This window comes from Triturus cristatus, chromosome 11, assembly GCF_964204655.1.
Source record: "Triturus cristatus chromosome 11, aTriCri1.1, whole genome shotgun sequence".
NCBI lineage: Eukaryota > Metazoa > Chordata > Amphibia > Caudata > Salamandridae > Triturus > Triturus cristatus.
In genome coordinates, this window is record NC_140594.1 from 28,903,166 (window position 1) to 28,922,097 (window position 18,932).

The 18,932-nt window shown below is 48.9% G+C and overlaps 1 protein-coding gene across 8 annotated transcripts in view; it reads right to left on the reverse strand.

Moving 5' to 3' along the window:
- Nucleotides 1–18,932, reverse strand: part of RIMBP2 (RIMS binding protein 2) — a 1,529,140-nt gene that overhangs the window by 263,897 nt on the left and 1,246,311 nt on the right. For all 8 annotated transcript variants that reach the window (XM_085633657.1, XM_085633660.1, XM_085633661.1 and 5 more), the window contains one exon: nucleotides 15,745–15,909. In XM_085633657.1, coding sequence (XP_085489783.1) covers nucleotides 15,745–15,909 — 165 coding nt within the window. The remainder of the gene's footprint in view (nucleotides 1–15,744; nucleotides 15,910–18,932) is intronic.

An 18,932-nucleotide genomic window follows, 5' to 3' on the forward strand; every position in this document is an offset into this window, starting at 1 on the left:
TTGAGAGTGGGGCATGTATAACTAGTTCCATTACCTCTAGTTCTAATACCCACCTCAACCAATTTTTACTTAGGCTGTTTACCACTACAATAAAAGTATCCTTGTGGACAAACGGTACCTATTTTACACTCACTTCACTTATCACTTATGTCTACACACATTAGGGCCCCTTACCCCCACTGCACCCATCGGCAGGAACAACAGATCCCCGCCAAAGAGCCCCAATATTGGGTGCCCGTCAGGTATTGCAGCGCCGACCTGACGAGGGGCAGGCTCATATGATGAAGCATGACACCTAGCTTGCTGGGTGTGTGAGAGCCCTAGTTCCAACAAGGGACTCTCCCCCTTCGTTTCGACCTGCTTCACTTACAGCCAGGCCCAGGTGATTCCCTTGACACATGACAATACATCTTTCTTCTTTTTCTTGTCTTCCTTAGAGGAACTCTGTACCCTTTTTGCATTATTGCTCAGGTGTTCGGCATCACAGAGAACAAACACCCATGTGAGCGACAGTTATTGACAGAGGTTGTGGGGGGGGCGCATGGGGAGGCAGTGTTGACATTTTCCCTGAGGTCTGGATGCCTACAGAAAGATTCCGACTTATGCCACAAAGGGGATGGTTTTAAAGAGCAGATGGTGCTGGGTAGAGTCAGTCACACGTCTACAGCAGGGGCCTGACCCCAGTGATCAAACCTGCAGGTCACATCTTTGAAACCAAGCTAGTCTGGCCTTTAATCCTGGGGATATCGATAAATAGGTGTTATTGATTTTAGAAATAATAGCATCTCTTATTGCAGTGCTAGAAAGCTTTATTTCCAGGGCAGCAGGCATTATATCAATTACAAATTAATATTATTATGGAACACAGTTCAATCCGAGGGCGTGCTCAGAGTACCGTCATATTTGCATCTAAATGGATTCCGCACCGAGCCTGTCCAGGCATTGGGGTCCGCGAGGGACATTGCCGAATGCATTCATTTCCAGAGGAGGGGGGCGCAGCGTCACCCCACAGCCGGCACTACACATGCATTACAGTAAGTGCTTCCAATAAGGACTTAATTCACGTTTAATAGGCCCGACATCTGTTCGCCACCGATGGCTAATGAACTGGATTTGTTGAAATTTGGTGACTAGGGGAGAGACACTGTATAATTAGTTTGAAATTATGTGAGTAATAGATGTAAAATGAGGTCGCTTCTGTTCTGAAGATTAATAGGGCGCAATGGATTCTTCAGGGCAGTTCAGCAAGACGCTGTCCGAAAAGTAAACTAGAATGCCAAGTGAACAAACCTATAATGCAATGTTTATCCCAGACGAGCAGGGGCTGGTGTGACGCCCACCGTGAGAAGACATGGGAATGTAGGGGGTGAAGCGAGCACTGGCTTAGTCAAGTATTAAGTATGTTGCTCAAAGAAGATTTAGACATGAAAGACAGCTGGTATCCCCTCAACTATTCACAGGCCCCCCACACTCACTGTGGGTAAGACAACAGTGGCTACAGCACAATTTCAAGAAACACATGTTATGTTATGTTATGTTAGAGTGATTTTATAGAGCGCACGATTACCCGAAGGTGTCCTGGTGCTAAAAGACAAAAGAGGGTCCCCACAAAACGCTGAGAAGCCTGCGGGCCCCTGAACGGAGAGGAGGGAGACAGTGTGAGTCTGTGGGTGCAGGTAAACATCCTAGGTGAAATCAGACAGGCACCTCACCATACTGACTGAAGGCACCTGCTCCCAACTATAATACATTTATTAGAGGGGGTGCAACGCCCCAAATATCTATCCCCCTCCGCGAAGCTACGCCCGAGTCTTTTATCACAAGCAGGAAATAAGCCAGCTCCAAAGATGTTTAGTTTTATTATGTATTGTACTAGAAACCTTTATACGCTTCAGCAGTCTTTAAGCATGTTTAATAAACTTCTATTTTTGGGTCTGGCTTGAGAACATAGCGGTCCGTAATACCTATTGTTACAAATTCTTCAAAATATAGGTCGAGTGAGGTTTGGCTTCCTCCTCGAGAAGTCTGTCTGTCTCTCTCTCTCCCTCTCTTCTTGCTGTTTACTCCTTGGTGTATCCAGTATTTAATGTGGGCTGGTGGTATTTTGGGGGACTGGGACTCTTTTTAAGTAGTCCCACCGGCATCAGTCGTGGTGGTTGTTAGTCTGTCTCCCTCCTGTGCTTCCTTTCATGGCCCCTCCAGCTCCAGGCACCACAATCCAGGGGACGCCATCCACGTGGCTCATTCACTACATGCCGGCCTCACCTCCTATCGGTCAATTCACCTGGGATGGTTATGCGGAGGGGGGCGGCCATGGATTATAGAGCCCCTTGGTGGTGCCTTGTGAGCGAGGGCGCTGCATGTGTTTCTAGCTGAGGGTATACTTGGCACTATCATCCCTCACTCCAGCACCCAGATGTCAAGAAGCACTTCAAGGAGGTACTTGTGAGCACATGTCACTGTCCCAGGGCTCACGCGATAGTGAGGCCAGGACCTCTGATATGAAGAACTCAGGGGCTCATTTACAAACCCTGTACACTGCCGGAACGTCACTTTTTGTGATGTTCCGGTGGAGCACAGGGCTTTGCCATATCTACAAGGCCGCGTAAAGCCGCCCTGCTTGGCTTATTATTGCCTTGTAGATATGAAGTGATGCAACGCAGCGCAAGTCTCTGCGTTGCCTCACACTAAGAAGGAAAGGTACACCATGGGCGTTACGGTGGGTGTTCCCAAGTCATTCGACACATTCCCAGATTTATAACATTCTACAAACCTTGGTTTGCCTCAAAAGGCCACGCCTCCCCCGTGGAGGCGTAGGGGAGGCACAACGAGGAGAAATAACATTATTATTTCCCCTCATTATTTCCCCTTTGTATGTGTGCAACATTCCGCAGCGCGCACAGAAAGAGGAAAAAGCCTCTTGGGATTGTTTTTGTGCAGGAAGGTGCCCCTTCCTGCACACAAGCAATCATCCCTACAACTCAAGACACCCTTGCACCATGGTGCCAGAGTGACTACGTTGGCATAAGGCAGCCATTTGAGTGCCAACGCAGGGAAAGAGGACAAGAATGCGGCGTTTCTTATAGATACGGAGCATTAGCCTTTTATTTTGACTTTGGGCAAAATACGGTTAATGAGGCCCTCGCTGTTTATGGAGCCAAACTAGCTGGTGGGCAAGGGAGCGTTCAAGACAATGTATATGAAAGGCATCCATTTTAAGGATTTTGATACATTTTACAATTGCAACATTAGTGACAGAGAAACTCAGGGGCGGATATCTACAACGAAATTGCGCAGCGCGGTGCTGCAAGCAATTTAGCTGCGTCACACTGCGCCACTTCAGAAACGCAGGGATGCATCTATTTACAGGACTGCGGTGCACCACTGTGTTTTCACTCGCGGCGGCGTTTAAAAATCTGCCTAGCACACGCAGGGATGATTGTGTTTGTGCAGAAAGGGACACCTTACTGCACAAAAACCATCACTAAGGGTGTTGTGCAGCACAAAGAGCAAAAAACGAGGAGAAATAAAAGTATTTCTCCTCGTTGCACTACACGAACGCCTCCTTTTCAAAGGCATTCATTTTTGGCTACAGATCCTTGTAAATCTGCAGCAGTGTCAAAAAGCAATGAGTGTTGCATGGAAACGCCCACATTAACACCCAATGCACGCCTCTTTGCCACAGAAAACTGTGCTGAGAAGGGCCATATTTACAAGGTGGTGCTGGGCCATGCAAAGCGCCTTAGAGCCGCCTTCTAAAAATGAAGTAGGGCATTGTGTCACTGGAGCGTCGGAAAAAATGGAGATCCGATGGCACAATGCCCTTGTAGATATGCCACTAAGTGCCCAGAATCACACATTGCCTGTCGGCTGTCAAATCTGGGATTAGAACCCAGATTCCAAAGCTTCTTTCCCCTCACCACCTCCCTTCTCTAGCACATTTTGCTGAGGCTGCTGGTAGCAATATGTGTCATACATCTTCAGTTGCGATTATTAGAGCATCATATCTTGCATCTGCTAACCCTGTTTTTTTCATGTTTTTCTATCCTCAAGATACACTGCTTCTTTGTATCCATGAGATGCATTGCTTCTGTGTATCCATGAGATGCATTGCTTCTGTGTATCCATGAGATCCATTGCTTCTGTGTATCCATGAGATGCATTGCTTCTGTGTATCCATGAGATCCATTGCTTCTGTGTATCCATGAGATGCATTGCTTCTGTGTATCCATGTGGTCTGTATCATTCAGATGCGCTGCTTCTGTGTAGCCATGTGGTCTTTCTCACCCAGATGTGCTGCTTCTGTGTATCCATGTGGTCTGTATCCTCAGGATGCGCTTCTTCTGGGTATCCATGTGATCTGTCTCATCCATATGTACTGCTTCTGTGTATCCATGTGCTCTGTATCCTCAGGATGCGCTGCTTCTGGATAGCCATGTGATCTGTCTCATCCAGATGAGCTGCTTCTGTGTATCCATGTGCTCTGTCTCATCCAGATGTGCTGCTTCTGTGCATCCATGTGGTCTGTATCCTCAGGATGCGCTGCTTCTGTGTATCCACGTAATCTGTATCCTCAGGATGCGCTGCTTCTGTGTATCCATGTGGTCTGTATCATCCAGATGCGCTGCTTCTGTGTATCCACGTGATCTGTATCCTCAGGATGCGCTGCTTCTGTGCATCCATGTGGTCTGTATCCTCAGGATGCGCTGCTTCTGTGTATTCATGTGATCTGTATCCTCGGGATGCGCTGCTTCTGTGTATCCATGTGGTCTGTATCATCCAGATGCGCTGCTTCTGTGTATCCACGTGATATGTATCCTCAGGATGCGCTGCTTCTGTGTATCCATGTGGTCTGTATCCCCAGGATGCGCTGCTTCTGTGTATCCATGTGGTCTGTATCATCCAGATGCGCTGCTTCTGTGTATCCATGTGGTCTGTATCATCCAGATGTGCTTCTGTGTAGCCATGTGGTCTGTCTCATCCAGATGTGCTGCTTCTGTGTATCCATGGGGTCTGTATCCTTGGGATGCGCTGCTTCTGGATATCCATGTGGTCTGTCTCATCCAGATGTGCTGCTTCTGTGCATCCATGTGGTCTGTATCCTCAGGATGCGCTGCTTCTGTGTATCCACGTGATCTGTATCCTATGGATGCACTGCTTCTGTGTATCCATGTGATCTGTATCCGCAGGATGCGCTGTTTCTGTGCATCCATGTGGTCTGTATACTCAGGATGCACTGCTTCTGTGTATCCACATGATCTGTATGCTCAGGATGCGCTGCTTCTGTGTATCCATGTGGTCTGTATCATCCAGATGCGCTGCTTCTGTGTCTCCACGTGATCTGTATCCTCAGGATGCGCTGCTTCTGTGTATCCATGTGGTCTGTATCCTCAGGATGCGCTGCTTCTGTGTATCCATGTGGTCTGTATCATCCAGATGCGCTGCTTCTGTGTATCCATGTGGTCTGTATCATCCAGATGTGCTGCTTCTGTGTATCCATGTGGTCTGTTTCATCCAAATGTGCTGCTTCTGTGTATCCATGTGGTCTGTCTCATCCAGATGTGCTGCTTCTGTGTATCCTTGTGGTCTGTATCCTCAGGATGTGATGCTTCTGTGTATCCATGTGGTCTGTATCCTCCAAATGTGCTGCTCCTGTGTATCCACGTGATCTGTATCCTCAGGATGTGCTGCTTCTGTGTATCCATGTGGTCTGTATCCTCAGGATGTGTTGCTTCTGTGTATCCATGTGGCCTGTCTCATCCAGATGTGCTGCTTCTGTGTATCCATGTGGGTTGTGTCATCCAGATGTGCTGCTTCTGTGTATCCATGTGGTCTGTATCCTCAAGATGCACTGCTTCTGTCTATCCATGTGGTCTGTATCATCCAGATGCGCTGCTTCTGTGTATCCATGTGGTCTGTATCCTCAAGATGCGCTGCTTCTATATATCCATGTGGTCTGTCTCATCCAGATGTGCTGCTTCTGTGTATCCATGTGGTCTGTATCATACAGATGTGCTGCTTCTGTGTATCCATGTGGTCTGTATCCTCAAGATGCGCTGCTTCTGTATATCCATGTGGTCTATATCATCCAGATGTGCTGCTTCTGTGTATCTACGTATTCTGTATCCTCAGGATGCACTGTGTCTGGGTATCCTTGTGGTCTGTATCCTCAAGATGCGCTGCTTCTGTATATCCATGTGGTCTGTATCATCCAGATGTGCTGCTTCTGTGTATCTACGTGATCTGTATCCTCAGGATGCACTGTGTCTGGGTATCCTTGTGGTCTGTATCCTCAGGATGTGCTGCTTCTGTGTATCCATGTGGTCTGTATCATCCAGGTGTGCTGCTTCTGTGTATCCATGTGGTCTGTATCCTCAGGATGTGCTGCTTCTGTGTATCCATGTGGTCTGTCTCATCCAGATGTGCTGCTTCTGTGTATCCATATGGTCTGTCTCATCCAGATGTGCTGCTTCTGTGTATCCATGTGGTCTGTATCCTCAGGATGCGTTGCTTCTGTGTATCCACGTGATCTGTATCCTATGGATGCGCTGCTTCTGTGTATCCATGTGATCTGTATCATCCAGATGCGCTGCTTCTGTGTATCCACGTGATCTGTATCCTCAGGATGCGCTGTTTCTGTGCATCCATGTGGTCTGTATCCTCAGGATGCGCTGCTTCTGTGTATCCACGTGATCTGTATCCTCAGGATGCGCTGCTTCTGTGTATCCATGTGGTCTGTATCATCCAGATGCGCTGCTTCTGTGTCTCCACGTGATCTGTATCCTCAGGATGCGCTGCTTCTGTGTATCCATGTGGTCTGTATCATCCAGATGCGCTGCTTCTGTGTCTCCACGTGATCTGTATGCTCAGGATGCGCTGCTTCTGTGTATCCATGTGGTCTGTATCCTCAGGATGTGTTGCTTCTGTGTATCCATGTGGCCTGTCTCATCCAGATGTGCTGCTTCTGTGTATCCATGTGGTTTGTGTCATCCAGATGTGCTGCTTCTGTGTATCCATGTGGTCTGTATCCTCAAGATGCGCTGCTTCTGTCTATCCATGTGGTCTGTATCATCCAGATGCGCTGCTTCTGTGTATCCATGTGGTCTGTATCCTCAAGATGCGCTGCTTCTGTATATCCATGTGGTCTGTCTCATCCAGATGTGCTGCTTCTGTATATCCATGTGGTCTGTATCATCCAGATGTGCTGCTTCTGTGTATCCATGTGGTCTGTATCCTCAAGATGCGCTGCTTCTGTATATCCATGTGGTCTGTATCATCCAGATGTGCTGCTTCTGTGTATCTACGTGATATGTATCCTCAGGATGCACTGTGTCTGGGTATCCTTGTGGTCTGTATCCTCAAGATGCGCTGCTTCTGTATATCCATGTGGTCTGTATCATCCAGATGTGCTGCTTCTGTGTATCTACGTGATCTGTATCCTCAGGATGCACTGCGTCTGGGTATCCTTGTGGTCTGTATCCTCAGGATGTGCTGCTTCTGTGTATCCATGTGGTCTGTATCATCCAGGTGTGCTGCTTCTGTGTATCCATGTGGTCTGTATCCTCAGGATGTGCTGCTTCTGTGTATCCATGTGGTCAGTCTCATCCAGATGTGTTGCTTCTGCGTATCCATGTGGTCTGTCTCATCCAGATGTGCTGCTTCTGTGTATCCATGTGGTCTGTATCCTCAGGATGCGTTGCTTCTGTGTATCCACGTGATCTGTATCCTATGGATGCGCTGCTTCTGTGTATCCATGTGATCTGTATCATCCAGATGCGCTGCTTCTGTGTATCCACGTGATCTGTATCCTCAGGATGCGCTGTTTCTGTGCATCCATGTGGTCTGTATCCTCAGGATGCGCTGCTTCTGTGTATCCACGTGATCTGTATCCTCAGGATGCGCTGCTTCTGTGTATCCATGTGGTCTGTATCATCCAGATGCGCTGCTTCTGTGTCTCCACGTGATCTGTATCCTCTGGATGCGCTGCTTCTGTGTATCCATGTGGTCTGTATCCTCAGGATGCGCTGCTTCTGTGTATCCATGTGGTCTGTATCATCCAGATGCGCTGCTTCTGTGTATCCATGTGGTCTGTATCATCCAGATGTGCTGCTTCTGTGTATCCATGTGGTCTGTTTCATCCAAATGTGCTGCTTCTGTGTATCCATGTGGTCTGTCTCATCCAGATGTGCTGCTTCTGTGTATCCTTGTGGTCTGTATCCTCAGGATGTGCTGCTTCTGTGTATCCATGTGGTCTGTATCCTCCAAATGTGCTGCTCCTGTGTATCCACGTGATCTGTATCCTCAGGATGTGCTGCTTCTGTGTATCCATGTGGTCTGTATCCTCAGGATGTGTTGCTTCTGTGTATCCATGTGGCCTGTCTCATCCAGATGTGCTGCTTCTGTGTATCCATGTGGTTTGTGTCATCCAGATGTGCTGCTTCTGTGTATCCATGTGGTCTGTATCCTCAAGATGCGCTGCTTCTGTCTATCCATGTGGTCTGTGTCATCCAGATGCGCTGCTTCTGTGTATCCATGTGGTCTGTATCCTCAAGATGCGCTGCTTCTGTATATCCATGTGGTCTGTCTCATCCAGATGTGCTGCTTCTGTGTATCCATGTGGTCTGTATCATCCAGATGTGCTGCTTCTGTGTATCCATGTGGTCTGTATCCTCAAGATGCGCTGCTTCTGTATATCCATGTGGTCTGTATCATCCAGATGTGCTGCTTCTGTGTATCTACGTGATCTGTATCCTCAGGATGCACTGTGTCTGGGTATCCTTGTGGTCTGTATCCTCAAGATGCGCTGCTTCTGTATATCCATGTGGTCTGTATCATCCAGATGTGCTGCTTCTGTGTATCTACGTGATCTGTATCCTCAGGATGCACTGTGTCTGGGTATCCTTGTGGTCTGTATCCTCAGGATGTGCTGCTTCTGTGTATCCATGTGGTCTGCCTCATCCAGATGTGCTGCTTCTGTGTATCCATGTGGTCTGTATCCTCAGGATGTGCTGCTTCTGTGTATCCATGTGGTCTGTATCCTCAGGATGTGCTGCTTCTGTGTATCCATGTGGTCTGTATCATCCAAATGTGCTGCTTCTATGTATCCATGTGGTCTGTATCCTCAGGATGTGCTGCTTCTGTGTATCCATGTGGTCTGTATCCTCAGGATGTGCTGCTTCTGTGTATCCATGTGGTCTGTATCCTCAGGATGTGCTGCTTCTGTGTATCCATGTGGTCTGTCTCATCCAGATGTGCTGTTTCTGTGTATCCATGTGGTCTGTATCCTCCAAATGTGCTGCTCCTGTGTATCCACGTGATCTGTATCCTCAGGATGTGCTGCTTCTGTGTATCCATGTGGTCTGTCTCATCCAGATGTGCTGCTTCTGTGTATCCATGTGGTCTGTATCATCCAGATGTGCTGCTTCTGTGTATCCATGTGGTCTGTATCCTCCAAATGTGCTGCTCCTGTGTATCCATGTGGTCTGTCTCATCCAGATGTGCTGCTTCGGTGTATCCATGTGGTCTGTCTCATCCAGATGTGCTGTTTCTGTGTATCCATGTGGTCTGTATCCTCCAAATGTGCTGCTCCTGTGTATCCACGTGATCTGTATCCTCAGGATGTGCTGTTTCTGTGTATCCATGTGGTCTGTATCCTCAGGATGTGCTGCTTCTGTGTATCCATGTGGTCTGTCTCATCCAGATGTGCTGCTTCTGTGTATCCATGTGGTCTGTATCATCCAGATGTGCTGCTTCTGTGTATCCATGTGGTCTGTATCCTCCAAATGTGCTGCTCCTGTGTATCCATGTGGTCTGTCTCATCCAGATGTGCTGCTTCGGTGTATCCATGTGGTCTGTCTCATCCAGATGTGCTGTTTCTGTGTATCCATGTGGTCTGTATCCTCCAAATGTGCTGCTCCTGTGTATCCACGTGATCTGTATCCTCAGGATGTGCTGTTTCTGTGTATCCATGTGGTCTGTCTCATCCAGATGTGCTGCTTCTGTGTATCCATGTGGTCTGTATCATCCAGATGTGCTGATTCTGTGTAGCCATGTGGTCTGTCTCATCCAGATGTGCTGCTTCTGTGTATCCATGTGGTCTGTCTCATCCAGATGTGCTGCTTCTGTGTATCCACGTGATCCTCAAGCTAGATATCACTCTGTTTAAATTCTCAGCTCCATTCCATGATTCCTTCTACTGACGTTAAACCCGTTCTTGTCCTTTCCCTCCTCTGACACATCGAATGTATATCTTTTTATCTTTGGTGCTGTCGTTTATATGTCACCCCTGTAAATGTATCGCTAAATAGTTAACTCTTTCTGTTCCTGTCAATATATTTCATTATTATACAATGTGTGATACAGGTGGCATTCACGCTACATAAGACAACACAAACAATGAAGTAAGCTATGCCTCCCTCGGCAGTAGAATCCGGTCTTTAAAGGGGAAGATGTTGTCGCATGTCTAAGATCCTGTAATCACGGATCCCTCGCCCGCTTCAGCTACAGGGGTCTGGGCGAGGAGTCCTCCCTACACAGGCCAATCAAGGCTGCCTTCACCTGCGCCAGCCAAGGAAGTCTGTCCGCATCATCAAGGGACAAACACTCGGAAAGAATCGGCTACAGCCTGGCTCCCTCCCCGGTCCAGACCTTGATGCCACATGACAGGGGTCCAAGAGCAATGATGGCTCCGATGTATTTTATACCCAACTCCTCAGGGACAAAGAACGCAGGTGTACCTGTGTGGACCTGCAACACGTGCCTTAAAGACGTGTCTTCAGCTATTTGGATGTTGTCGCCTTCCGTGTATCCCCACACCTCACTGCCATAGAGAGCCTTGGAGACACATTTAGACTGGTGCATCTTAGCTAAGATGCTGGGGACCTGGAGCCCAGCCTTTGGGATAAGCTAGCCACAGCGCCCCCGGCCCTAACAAGCTCCCCTTTTCTTGCATCAGTCAGGCGCTGTCAGGTTTTGTCCGCATTGAACAGTACCCCAAGGTAGCGAAAAAAACGTGACTTTAGTCAGGATATGAATTCTCACCTTGAAAGCTTTTGGACTGGGGGACCTTGGGCCAACTGCCATCACGTAAGAATTAGTAAAGTTTACTGTAGGGTCCAAGCTGGCCATAAAGATGAGAAATGTATCCAGTAATGACTGCAGTCCCACGGCGGTCCAGGCCATGAGGACCACGTCATCGGCACATAACACAACCGGTAGCAATCTCACCCCCACCCTTGGGTGGTCAGCCTTCCCTGAGAGATGAAGAGACCCGGGCAAGGCAACAGTATACTTGTTTATAATTAAATATAAATGCAGACATTGGTCCATTGTCGATCTGCCCGGCCTGAAGTCATATTGTACCTCCGAAAAATGTCATCTTCATCTGCCCACAACATCAGCCTATTAAACAGTACCTTCCCCAAAACCTTCACCAAAGTATCAATCAGTGATAACGGCCGATAACACAGGGAACTTTTCTTGTCTCCCTTCTTACCACACTGCAGCGTTTAGGACCAGCGTCAATGCTGGACTCCAGATCTCAATGTCAGCCAAAAACAGATCAGGCGGTATCCCATCAGGTCCTAGAGCCTTGTTGCAGGATAACACTGGGATGCCCTCGGTTACGTCATCCAGCGTGAAAACCACATGCGCTCTACCCCCTGCTAGACTGCCCAGGTTCTCCTCGCCTCCATTCAAGCCAAAGTTTTAGACCCCTTCAAAATGCTCCATCCACTGATGCTCGGAAATGTGATGGCATATGGCCGGGCCATTTGCTTCTGCAAAGCAAGGTCTGTTTATCACCTTCTAGAACAAAGAGCGTTCTTTGGGTGCCGCGCTTGAACTCATTCATCTGACGTAGACTGAGCTTGCAATCTGCAAGTGCCTTCTTGTACACCTCCAACAAGAAGCAACATGATCCCTCCCTCGGGTACCAGCTTTAAAGCGGCCTTCAGCTGACGGAGGGCCTTAGAGCCGGTCCAATCAAACCATTTAGGTTCCTGTGACATTATTGGTCAAAGAGACCTTCAATGGCGCAGAGGTCTTCGGTGCTATCCCAGCAAACGCAGAAAGGAAGACCCCCATCAGATGAGCGCAAGTCCAGACACATGGAGATCTCTTGCCTGCACCCGGGGAAAAAGAGACGCTTTGAAGTGCCTGGGCTCCACCTGAGACCCTCTCAGCCTCCTACCCTGGCCAGTAGGAGAAAGCTCACCTTGTACCTCTGCCGAAGCTCTCAGTCAATCAAGTGGTATTTGTATAGCGCTGCTTGTCACCCGCGAGGGTATCCAGATGCGTTCCAAGTATGCAAGCACTGACACTCGAGGACTAGTCACTAATGGGAAGGAAGGGCCTGGTGAACCCAAGGTCTTAAAGCCGTGGCATTCAGCACAACCATGAGAATAGAAACCCTTCGTTTTGGAGAGATCTCTGCTCAACTCATTACACAGAGAACTGATGTTGTTACAGCTGCTTATTGACACAATAGTATGTATACATGTGTGCATTCATGAGAAGTGACTTTAGAGATGTGAATTCAGGTGAGAGTCGCAGGATGGAAACATGTCAGCTGTTTTTGAGAAAATCTGCAGTTTTGCGGTTATGTTTTTAAATTAAATGGTCTAATGTTTGTACTGTTCGATGTACTTCGTGTGACATTATAAGAAAATCAAATTCGACATACATATATTATTAACAAGCATTGGCTTAGCCAATAGGTCTCGCCTTTGGGACCTTATAAGTGTTTAGCCATGCAACAGTTGATGTTGTTGCACCAAGGATATTGTAATGGATAACTAAACACTTATAAGGTCCCAAAGGCGAGACCTATTGGCTATGCCAATGCTTGTTTATTCTTACAACTACTAAAGGGCCAGGTGGTGATGACGGCGGTCATCGCCAAATTAAAAGGCACCTTCTACTGGAACAAAATAATGTGTGCATAGTAATAATGATGTATATGATAGGCCGGGGTCCTGATCGTAAACGGATTTTATGTGTTTATGAACTTTTTAAATTGGCTATATTGAACTGGTATGTGTCTAAAAATGGTTTTAAACGTTTTATGTGCTCCCTTGTAACATGTTTTATGTACTCCTTTTTAACAAGTGTTTGTATCTTTTATGATTATTCTGTATAATCGAATAAAGATTAACATCATCATCAAAAAGGAATTACTTCAAAAGTATTTTAGTGCTGTCTCAACTATTCCCCCAGGAGCTGGGAAGAGAGGCAGCAGCCTTCAAACTTTAGAAACAAGCTGTCTGTGGCTCCAATCCCCGGGGAAATGCACGGTGGACTAAATGACCAACCTGGCCCTAACCCCATGATGGAAGACGCCACTTTATGTGGGGCAGGGTTCTAGATTTCTAAGTGACAAGTAGGACACAGAACGCCACTCCTAGATAGAACATCTGCTAGATGTGAACGGAAGGGAGTCTAAAATCAACACAGGCAGCCACACCTTGGTGCTAGGTCACCAGTGTTACTGCCACTACAACCGCGTGATTCTGTGATGTGTGACAACTTGGGAAAACTCTGCAAGAAAACTCTCTCTGAACCCAGGAACTCTGAAGAGGATGATTCCCAGAGTGAAATTCATGTCAGATGTTCAGATCTTTGGGGGGTCACATCAGACCCAATTCAGAGCTTCCGGGCCCATCACACTGGGATTGGGCTACTCTTCAGTCAAAGCAAGCCGGTCAATTCCGAACATAACCACTAGATGGCAGCAGTATACAAGGCGTTTGATTCAGAAATAGATTCGTGCGCCAAAACCTTTGATGTTGTCTAAAAAAAGGTGAACAAAAGGCTTAGGTCTCCTAGGAAACTCCGTGAAGACAGTACAAAGATTTGTTACACGCAGATACTCAGGAGAATTCCTGCTCATAGTAAAGTATTCAAAGTACAGGAAAGTAATCGCAAAGTGCAGGGTGTGTGACCTTGGGCTACACTAAAACGGACACAGGCAGAACTAACGACCTTAAACACAGGCAACCAGAGACCAAGTGTAGGGTGAGTGACAATGGCCGAGAATAAAAAGCACAGGCAGTTCAGGGGGTTCCAAACACATGCAGAACATGGCCAGGCAAAGAAGGAACCTGGTTCGCTCAGAGCCAGTGGGGTCTCCTGGGTCGATCGGACCGGAGGATGTGACGTAAACAGGTGGACTGGCTCGAGCATCCTGTCTGTAAAAAAGGCAACATACATCTTTTTGACTTCAGAGCCCTTTGGAGTGTATTTCTTAACACTCTGGGATGTGTTAACAGTTTGAGTTGTTTGCTCGTTGTAGTCATAAGACAAGCGCAAAGACAACAGTTGAGGGTCAGTAGCGTTAGTGTGTGTAAGTATTCGGGGGCAGTGTTGTTTCAGGGGGTCATTACCTGTCATATTCCCTTATTGAGGGGGTGTGGCTTGGGATGCCAGCGTCGTGGAGGCACGTGAGGAGAGCTCCAGTCCACCGCCTGATGATGCTTTCAGGACCTTCGCAGCCACCGTACATCGTGATTCTGACATGCTCCCATAGCTGCAGACTATGGGAGCTGGGGACTGAGGGCGCTTGGACAGCTCATCGTGCTTTCTGCCCCCCTGAGATGGACGGGAGACTCTCAGATCATGAAAGGCAGAACCTGGGTCGAGACAGCAAGTGCAGAGACCTGGCAGCGCGTAACGAAAGTTTAAGGGGCCCCCCTGCATTGTACACGGAGGGCCCCCCACTCCGGATATAAAGGGCTCTGTGTGTAAAAAAGCCACCCCTGGCAGTTTTTTTTCCTGTTGCCTTATGATGAACGATAGTACACATTCGGGATATGGTAAAAGCAAATAGGAACAAGCGTTGGCCGCGCGCGAGTGGCCGTGAGACGCGATATGTGGTGGGGGAGGGGGAGAAGCGGGAGTTGTGTGCGCATGAGCAAAGAAAACAAGCATTGAAAGCGTGCGTCATCACGATCGCTCTCGCTCTGAAAGCGAAAGTGATCGCGATGATGCACGAGTTTTCAAAGTGCTGCTGAAGGCTAGCGGATCGCGTGTGCACGGTCGCGTGAACGCAAGCGCTAGGCCAGTCAGCAGCACTTTGAAAACTCACATACAAAATGTCTCTCCGAGCCAGCGCATGCGCTGGGCTCAGCGAGACCTAAAAAGCAAACCTCACTGAAGGTTATGGGGCATATGCACGCATCACATTAGAACCAGCCATTCGCTAACAATCAGGCGTGTGCATGGCAGGAGATCGAATCGCATCTCATTAAGGTTTGACTGCAGCAGACAAAGGGTTAATGGAGTCACTGAACCCCCTCTGCTTCCTTGTGGGGTGAAAGCAGCCAGGGCATTAGAGGGTTCCTCGTGAAGAGACACTGAAAGTCTGTGTGATAGACGTGAAGGCATTATATCCACTAACAGGGTCAAGAAGAATGCTTCTGGGAACCCCCACCCTCCCGCTGCCCCCGTTCACAGAGGCACTACTGACAATAAGCAGCAACGTATCGATTATTCAACGGAAAGAGGGGACTCACAGTGAGGAACACAAATGGACACTAAACTTCCCATTGTCTCTCCCTATGAATGTTTTTTTTAAATATTTTGCTTTAAAACATTGCAGTTGCTTCTTTTTATTAAAAGTTTCACCTGCTCACTTTGAAAACCTCCGTGGTGTTTTTGCCTGGTGTTCACACTCGGCTCTGGTAGCCGAAAGGGTTGTGATTGACTCCACCTCGCTGGGACACTGCACAGCGGCAGGGCCTGCATTACCTGTTTGCCCAGCTCCGAGCCCTTCAGGAATTCATCCACCGAGGCCCCTTTCCTCTTTGTGTGTGGGGAGTCGTAGCCATCTTCCTCCTCCTCATCCTCCTCTTCATCCGAGTTGGCGTAGTGCACAGCACTGCTCCGCTCACTGAATATGGTTCTCCTCTCCATCTGGCGACAAAACAAGTGTGAACCAAAATCAGAGGTCGTGGGACATCGTAGGAACAAACTTCTGCCCTTGGACATTGCACCCACATCATCTCCGCTAAAGGAGCTAGAAAAACAGTGCATACCAGACCTTCAAAAACAGTATGTAAAGACAGAGGGGGATATTCACAAGGAACTATCGTCGAATCAACGGCACTTTATCGCAGCCAAAGTTGCGATAAACTTATCACCCCAATCACAAGCTGGTGTTAACAGCCCACAGCACCAGTTTACCCGCGATACCAGCCGCAAAGAACATCGCCACAGATGACTCCCGCAACTATCGCTAATGGGATGCAGAGTAGGCGTTCCCGTGCAAAAAGCTGCGTCAACACCCCTCCACAACTTTCACATCGACAAACCAGATCTGCAATAAGAACACAAAACAGGCGATAAGGCGCGCTAGCAGCAGGAAAATAACACCTGCTCTGACCTGGTGCAAAGTCGGACCACAGCCTGCACCACAAAAGGGAGCCCAGCCCACAGCCACATCGGAACGGCAACAGATGCCACGGAGCCACTGGTCATGCAGCCCTAACACCCAAGAGGGCCACAACACCCACCACCACCACCCCAGGACCCCAACAACCACCTAGAAACCCCCCCTCCCCCCAGACCACCACAGAGGCTGCGCAGACAAAAACAGCGGACCCCCAGGAAACGCACCAGCCTCACAGACCCAACACCTGACAATGTCATTGCTCACTACAGGCACAAAAGGACAACCATCCTACGCATCCTGACCAACATTGCCCAACAGGCAGACAGCAACAACACAGCGGACAAACAAAGACCCACCCCACACAAAGCTGCTGGCTGTGCTGCACCTGTTGGCCCCTGGAACCCCCCAACCAACACCCGCCAGAGTCGGATGAGTCTCACAACCAGCCACATCCAAGTCCCTCACACCTGTCCTGGACATCACCATCAGCCTGGTACCCCAGTCCCTATACGTCCAACAGAATGCGCAGGATCCGCTGGAGACCAAGCAAGGACCATACGCCATAGCTGGATGCACGCACGTGTTGGGGCAATCCACAGCACACATATCCTACCTGTGCCCCCAGGTGACACAGCACACAATCACCGCAACAGAAAGTACACGTCTCACATCAATGTGCAGGCAACATCCGAACACCGTGGAACCTCCACTAATATCGCCTCCAAATACCCAGCCAGTGTGCATGGTCCCTTCATCCTCTGACAGTCCAGCAGCAACCAGTGTTCCCAGGATGGTACCAAGGGAAATGCACAGCCCCTTGGCAAGTTCCAAATGAACACCCCACTCACCTCAACTTCACAACCATGCAACTCACAACTCTGGCAATGCACACGTCACAAAATCACAACCAACATGCAAAACAACATGCCCACCCACCAGACACGACAGAACAACTCACAATGACAACCTGGGCAAGCCGTGAACATGAGCCATCAGCGGCATGGCACCTCAGCCACACACCGGCCCAATGTGGGGAGAGGTGGCAACCAGGCATGTGTGAAGGATGCAGAAGAACCATGATTGGGAAAGTACACAATGCCAAGAGTGGCGGAGATGCGCTGGACAGACCGCAGTATGCCGAACACACCCATATCCATGGCAACATACACCTCTGGTGCATAAAGTGTAGTGGACAGTGGATGCAACCATGTCACCCCAGCGTGCGGGGAGTTCGCGGAAATGTTGCCTGTTACGCCCCCCCGTAAGCGTGAGTGGAGTGGGATGGCCCAGCGTATGCCAGGCCAGCGTAGGGGTGTGAATAAAAAGCACATAGCCCTGTGTGTGGTCCTCTTCCGGAAAGCCCAACGTCTGTGCCAGGGCGGCGCCTCTCACCACGCCACGAGGCCGACGCTGTCCTCGTGAGCGGAGTTGCCTGCGATCATGTGCGCCTGCCGTACCCCGGCTCGCTGGACCCCGAACCCTTCAGGCCCACCCCTGTGCAGTTAGGCCACACTGATCACCTTCCGACACCGGCGTGTGTCAAGGAGGGCCCACCATGTGCCGGTGCAAAGTCCAAGCCGTGACCTTGACAGCCTCTCAGACCATCAAGGCCTCCACGACCCAGGCCCGCTTTAGTTCTTTCTCATTGACGTACTCTACTGCCGCCTCCGGCCTACACTATGGTCAAGTAGGTCACACATTTGGAACTGAGTCTTGATTACACCATGGCAGTGAACATTATATAAGGCAGAGTTCATGTCACTATACTCCCTTTGATGTAGTGCCACCAAGTCTGTGCATAGCATCACAACCACACGTGTCTGTGGGCCTACGCGGACTACTGCCCTCGGCCTACGCTGCGCACGAGTAGGTCACAGAATTGGAACTGAGCATTGACTATTCAAAGGCAGAATACATATCATTGCACGCAAGGAGAGGCGTAAGAGGATGACGTGTTGCAGTCCGGAGGGAATAGGATCATCGTTACAGAGGTGATCGAACACTACCGACAACTGCCCTGGTGTCTCTAACTCTGTGCATCACGAGCCAAGGACAGGTGGGTGTGGTCCCCTGCTGACTACTGCCTTCGCCCCACACTATGGACAAGTAGATCACACATTTGGAACTGAGTCTTGATCATACATTGTCCGTGTACGCACAAAAAGGAAGATTCAACTTCACTGTACTCCCTTTGGTCAGGTGGCAGCAACCATGTGCATAGCATCCCAACGACACGTGGCTGTGGGCCCTTGCTGACCGCTGACCCCTGGCCAACACTGCGGTCGAATAGGTCACACACACCTTTGAATTCAGCCTTGATTTATTTATGCAAAAAGAACAATTGATGGACTGAATGCAGAACAATGTCATGCATTCCCCCCCAGTACAGAGATCTGGGCCTAAATCCATCGTTTTCTTGCTCACCATGCCATTCCAGTTTGGACCCAGCCATATGCCCAATGGGAACAGTCCAGCCCGAACTAGAATGTTTGCATTGTCAGCATTCCATCCATCATTTGTTTGCTGTAACACTTTTCACCCTAAG